The sequence below is a fragment of the Salvia splendens genome, chromosome 12 (genome assembly GCF_004379255.2).
Source record: "Salvia splendens isolate huo1 chromosome 12, SspV2, whole genome shotgun sequence".
Classification (NCBI taxonomy): Eukaryota; Viridiplantae; Streptophyta; class Magnoliopsida; order Lamiales; family Lamiaceae; genus Salvia; species Salvia splendens.
The window spans coordinates 28,525,886-28,532,072 of record NC_056043.1 but is presented as its reverse complement, the minus strand read 5'-3'; the positions used below and the strand labels follow the sequence as shown (position 1 = coordinate 28,532,072).

The 6,187-nt window shown below is 34.0% G+C and overlaps 1 protein-coding gene across 3 annotated transcripts; it reads left to right on the top strand.

Moving 5' to 3' along the window:
• The first annotated feature begins 987 nt into the window (after nucleotides 1-987).
• LOC121757014 (7-methyl-GTP pyrophosphatase-like) lies at nucleotides 988-5,444 on the top strand. Of its 3 annotated transcripts, none has more exons than XR_006041152.1 (10): nucleotides 988-1,149; nucleotides 1,237-1,308; nucleotides 1,378-1,452; nucleotides 1,675-1,758; nucleotides 1,966-2,037; nucleotides 2,784-2,853; nucleotides 2,944-3,035; nucleotides 4,898-4,939; nucleotides 5,019-5,095; nucleotides 5,175-5,444. XR_006041152.1 is itself a non-coding variant. In XM_042152472.1 (10 exons), the coding sequence occupies exons 1-10, from the start codon at nucleotides 1,117-1,119 to the stop codon at nucleotides 5,244-5,246; spliced, it is 693 nt and encodes a 230-aa protein (XP_042008406.1). In that variant the 5' UTR covers nucleotides 992-1,116; the 3' UTR covers nucleotides 5,247-5,444. The 3 variants fall into 3 exon arrangements, 2 of the variants coding, with proteins under 2 accessions (XP_042008407.1, XP_042008406.1); XM_042152472.1 differs by having other exon boundaries at nucleotides 992-1,149; nucleotides 5,015-5,095; XM_042152473.1 differs by lacking the exon at nucleotides 1,966-2,037 and having other exon boundaries at nucleotides 990-1,149; nucleotides 5,015-5,095.
• Nucleotides 5,445-6,187: the final 743 nt, after the last annotated feature.

Sequence of the window (6,187 nt, the reverse complement as noted above, 5' to 3'; positions counted from 1 at the left end):
TAAATCTAATCTCCTTCGTTAAAATGGAATTCCATTAATCGGCTGGAACAAAAGAAGAAAGACCTCAACTTATTCTCCTTATGTTTTGTTATACAAAACTAATAGTATATAAAAATAAGATTTATATTCACTAATTTTTCACCACACTTTATATAGACATTTTTTGAAACTTGTATCGGGTTAAAACATGATAAATTTTGTGGAATGAATAGAGCAATTATTAGTGTCAATTTTGTATATAATCTTTAAAAACATCAAATTTAATAGTACATGATATTGATTAGGATTTATTCTGTACTACCCTCTTTGTCTTGTAAAAGATGATATGCGTGTTGAATGACACAATATTTTAAGAAGATGTTTATAAGGTGTTAAATAGAAAGAATAAAAATAAATAAATGTAGAGGAATAAAAGAGTTATAAAGAGAAAAAGATAACTGATTTGTATAAATGAGGATCTATTTTCAAAAAATAAATGCGCATTTGTGGGATAATAAAGTGTAATGTTTTTTGTCGGTGGATTGGACTATTTTTTTAATTAAAGCTTATTAAAATAGAAAAGGATATAAGTATAGTGGCACACAAAAGAAAAACTGTAGGACATAGATCATCATGATAAACTAAAACATTTTGGTTGATGCAATGGCCGGTCAAAACATCTATTTTCCTGCTTGAATTTATGAATTAGTACAACATAACAATAGATATGATAATTTGGTCACTACTATTGTAGAATTAGTGATATAATTTATTCACATTGCATTTATTCATTTTCTTTGTATTACTAGTAAAACATAGTAGCAGTAGCACAATTGGCTACTTTTTTATATTATTCTTTTTCTTATTTTACAATTTCTCACTTTAATTATTTATTATTGTTTTTATAAAATAAGTGCAGAAAATTCAACATTATTTTGAAATCCTAATACTATGGGGCAGAATATTTGGCGCCGTAAAGGCCATACACGATTTGTTTTGGGCTTTTGTAGGATTAATTTTTAAACCTGAAAATAACAAAAAAAAAAAAAAGAATACCGTTTGTTCATTGTGTTTTGTGTTCCATTTTCAAAACCAGAACTGAAATTGGTAATTTGGTACGTACCAAAAAAGCGAAAAATGGATTCTACTGCTCACAATCAAGAATTCAAGGTGATCTTTTAACTGATATTTCTGTGTTCCTCATTTGAATGAAACTGGAAAAATGCAAATTTGTGAATATTTGATGTTGTGTCGCAGATAATCTTGGGCTCATCTTCTGTTGCCCGCAAAAAGATTATGGCTGATATGGGTTTCAAATTCACTACTATGGTATATTAGAATTTTTTGAGCTTTACCTTCAATTTAGTTTCATTTAGTTTTTTTAATTGGTGTGTGTAGTCTGCAGACATAGATGAAAAGGCGATTCGCAAAGAAAAGGCCAAAGATTTGGTTATGACTCTTGCAGAGGCAAAGGTGCTCTCTGTTTCCATTCATTTTGTTAATTAATTATAGCTAGGCAAAAGAAGAATGGCTAATCGTGTTAAACTATATTAATTGTTTTGTAATTTTAGCTTGTGGAGAAATAGTATAATTTGTGTGTTTGCTTTAGTAGGGCTTTATTTATGACCTTTTTCATCTTTTAGATTGTGATGAGTGGTTTCAGATGAAAATTGTGTCCATAATTTTGTGCCTCAGGCAGATGCTATAATAGGTAAACTGGAGAATCTTGGGAATGAAGAGAAGGATGCTAAGCCTACAGTTGTAGTATCTGCTGATACTGTATGTCTTTCATTTCCCCTGTCTATGCCCTCCATTTTATCGTATTTTTTCCGTGTCTAAGTATTAACCCGAACCCTCTGATTAAAATATTCTAAACCCTCTCTAAGTTAGTACATAATCTGGCAAGTGCCAGAAATCTTCTGAGGGGCTGTTTGTTTTAGGACGTTTCATTTTGAGTTTATGTGCTTAACTATAATTTTTCAATAGGTAGAAAATGCCCAACCAAAGCTTCATGGGAAAGACGAGGCAGAACCTACATTGCTAATCACCTGTGACCAAGTATAAGCCATTTCCTTGATTGATTCGACTTATCTGAGTTTTTGAACATGTTTATCAACTATCAAATGATCTCATTATACATTCTCTGATTTTAGTAGTACTATTAGTTTTAGAAGACTTTCCACTGGCTTAAAAATTAACCATTTTTGGTTGTGCTGCTAAACCTCTGTTGTTGTGTGATTTGAGCTTATAGGTGGAAGCACATTTTTCAGTTATAGGCATTCGACTGAACTTACTTGGAAAGTGGTTTGAAATTTTGATCCTACAAACATTTAGGTGTTAAAATCATTTAACCACACATGTGTACAGCCAATTTAGTGCTGAGTTTTTTCAGTTGTCCATTTAATTGTCTTTTACTGAAAAGTAGCTGTCTATCTTCAACCTGTTGAGTAAAACTCTCCCTCACACCTGTAGATTCTAACTCCTTGTAACTCAATATGGAATCCCATGATATTGAATATCCCAGTTTTCATCACTAAGTTAATTAATCCTATGTGCTGGTTATGTGGTGTGCTAGGCCGCCTAGGCTACAGAAAAATCTCTGACTCTATCTTACAATAACTTATAGATAATTTTTTCCAAAAGGTGAAAATTAGCACCCAATCACTCATGTAAGTTGAGTATGGTTATTTGGCATAAGATATCTACCAGTATCTTCTGAGCGGTTAATTCAATGTTTTAGATACATAGATTGCTATTATTACATGTTTTCTTTTGTCTCACTCTATTTCTATAACGATATGGAGGTTGTGGTGTATGAAGGCGTGATAAGGGAGAAACCCTCTAGCAAAGAGGAGGCACGTCAATTCATAAAAGGTTTAATGATACTATATACTCATCCTTGAATCCTTCCTCTGTAAAAATAGTAGTTTGTCACTCACATTGCCTTGCATATGTGTGTTGTAGGTTATTCTGGTGGGCATGCTGCCACAGTGAGTTCTGTTCTAGTAACAAACCTTAGCAATGGATCAAGGAAAGGGGGATGGGACAAAGTTGAGGTAATTTTGACTTAGGCTTCTTTATTTCATAGTATTTATGTAGTTTGTGGCCTACGGATATGCATGATGAATTACATTCTAAGCTGATAACGTAACTTTGTGGGTCACATAACATGCTGTTACATGTGGAAGAAATCACACTTTAGAACGCCGTATTTATTATGAAGCTCTAATAATATGGAGACATATAGGAGAAAACAATAAACTGTATATTCACAGCAAAGAGTCTCCCATATATAGGAAATGGAAAGCCAGGATTCCTACCAGAGAACCAGGTTAAATAGAGTCCTAAAATAACAATAGATAGATAAGTAAAACCTAGATACAAATATGATCGACAACATTTATAATGTTTAGCGGGTATAAAACTTGACGCGCTCTTGACTAAGCATCAATTCAAACTTAGTCCAATACCTGCTTTTTTAATGTTTGTAGTCTCTTCTTGTTAACATATATTTAGTAGTCACCTTTCTTTATGCTCAATACGAAATGATCTGTCAAGGTGATCTGAATCGTCATACGGAAGTGTGTTAGTCACTTGGGAAACTATTATGGCGTCATTAAGCATAGTGAGTAGTGAGTACATTTCTTCTGAAAAGTATATGGATGTATAAATAGGATTTTTGGTGGTACCACTTTGTTCATTTAACATAAGTGATGTACGTGACCATATACCAGCAACATGCAAAAAAGCAGCGAAACTGGGAAAACAGTCTGAAATGCTAACAGGGAAGGAGGACATGAAAAAGGAATTGCAAGGTAATAATCCAGATGGGCCTAGCGGACAACTCTTAATATCCTCCATGTTCTGCACCGACCTATCATCAAACGTGCAAATGAATATATCCAGATTCATTGAAGTCAAATGCATAAACGAAAATGATTTGATAACCTCTATTAGTTAAAAAAACTTTTATCCGCGTGGCAAGCTCTTTGTAGTTTTTGTAAGAACCCACTCTCAAAATGACACCTGTAAGAGGTTCTCCCCCCTCCCCAAGAGGGATTCTAAGCATCTAATAGGCATCAATGTGCAATACAACTACTCGCATATATTGATCTTTGGACTCTGCTTTTGTCCATGATATGCATTAAGCTGACACCTTGCAAATAGTATGCCACCACAGCATTCTTTTTATTTTCTCCTTAATGGATGAGGGAAGACTGCAGCCACTCTGCTAAAGCTTGCGTTTTGGGTAAATGTGCACCTATCCTATAGTCTGCAAACCACATGGGACTAAAATCCTCACAACCAGTTTGCTCTCAAAAAGATGCTATGGAGTTCGTAATGGACGTCGGAATGATGCATTATGAATTTATGATGCGCGTGTCTTAAGTTTTAAATATACATAGTATTTGTTACCTTGAATTTCATGAACCTGACATAAATTTTTATGTAAAGGAAAAGGACAGTTCTTGGAGATTATGTTTGCCCAATTTCCATAGTCTGCACTACATACCAAGTTTTTGCTGAGAAACTGCGTGTCTCCTTTTTGTTATTAGCTGGTCAATATGTCAAGTGCGAGCTTCATTTTGTGGATCAAAATGCTACTCCCTCTTTCAGTTTGAAGATAACTCTGGTTTTAACTACTCCAGAAAGTGTACTCATGATGTATGAATATTAGAAACTTTTGTCTAATTGCTGATTGATTTACTAAATGACTAATTTAGAGAATCACAGTTCAGAAAAATTTCCTGTAACCTTCAATTTATCTACAAACTATTATGTGGGATGAATGAAGTACTCCTTGTTACTGTCTGGGATGTACTTTCGAGTTTCAACATGAACTTCTGCTTTCCCTTTGTTTTGTTTGGTATCACTCTTTAATAGGTTCCACCATGATGAGTAATTTGGACTTGTGCAGATTCATTTCCATGATATACCGGAAGAAGTTATAGAAAAACTGGTATGTAGTTTGAACTTATACCATTGTAGCTTGTCTAATTGATATGGTTACCAATGTCTTCTGTTCTGTTGGTAGATAGAAGAAGCGCCTGTGCTTAACGTAGCAGGAGGGCTGATTATCGAACATCCTCTGGTTGTGCCATACGTTAAAGAAGTGGTCAGTATCTCCTGACTTTAGTATTTCTTCCCCAAGCTAGTTCAAAATAAATTATACGGTGTAAATTTTTATTTGACAGGTGGGTGGAACGGATAGTGTAATGGGACTCCCAAAAGATCTTACAAGAAGATTAATGAAGGAGGTTCTGTAAATCAACTTCATTGCAATGACGAAGCATTTAGTGATATTACTGAGCTATAAACATGAGCTTTCCTAGATTGTAAGGAATCTAATCTTATACTCCACTATTGTATTGGCAATTTAATGTTGTGACTGAATATGTTTCATGAAAATGTTCACTTTAAGTTGGTGGAAGTGCTAATTAACCACTTTCATGCTCTGTTTCATATTTCATCGACTCTATATTAGTTAAAGATTATAAAATTCACTTACTTTTTTGAGAATCTTTTCTTGCTTGTGAAATAAAGACTAGGTTAGGTTACTGACAGAAAGATTTTCCGATGAACTTTTTTCTAAAAAAATACAATTTCGTTGTTTATGGTTTTTTTTTATCAATTTTATTTATTAATATTATTTCTGTACCAAACCTTTTCTAAATAAAAAACAAAATGATGTGCTTTGGTTTGGATTCTCTTTAACAGCATGTTAATTACTTATTAGGATAAATTAAGTAATTTCATTGGTTATAATGATATTAAACTTTTTCTGCATAGAATACTCACATGATGAATTGGAATTTGCTAAAACAACTCACATAAGAAATGGCAGTTCTGTATGAAACGATTTTGCATAAACATAGAGATTTATTAATCTCTAAAACGAGTGTATGAAAAGCTAAAAAGAAGCACGTAGATTACTATGCATACAATGATACAAAGTAGAGTAAAAAATAGGAAGTTACACAATAGAGATGAATCAAGATTTGGTGGTGGTGTTGTAATTAGGAAGAGGGACCTTGCCGGTTTCAATGCGGTTGATATCTTGAACGAGCTTCTGGTAATGGCGCTTCACCTCTTCGACGCTCTTCCCGCCCACCGCCTCAGCTACATTCTGCCACCACTCGGCCGTGCCCTTGCCCTTGCCGTAGCTTGCCAATGCATCCTCAAACACCTTGTTTTCCCACGCCGTCCA

Bases quoted from the DNA above. Each gene is read 5' to 3' on its own strand.
- LOC121757014 (XM_042152472.1), top strand. From the start codon at position 1,117: ATGGATTCTACTGCTCACAATCAAGAATTCAAG. The intron at 1,759-1,965 runs GTATGTCTTTCA...ATTTTTCAATAG, and splicing joins TTGTAGTATCTGCTGATACT to GTAGAAAATGCCCAACCAAA. The intron at 3,036-4,897 runs GTAATTTTGACT...GGACTTGTGCAG, and splicing joins GGGGATGGGACAAAGTTGAG to ATTCATTTCCATGATATACC.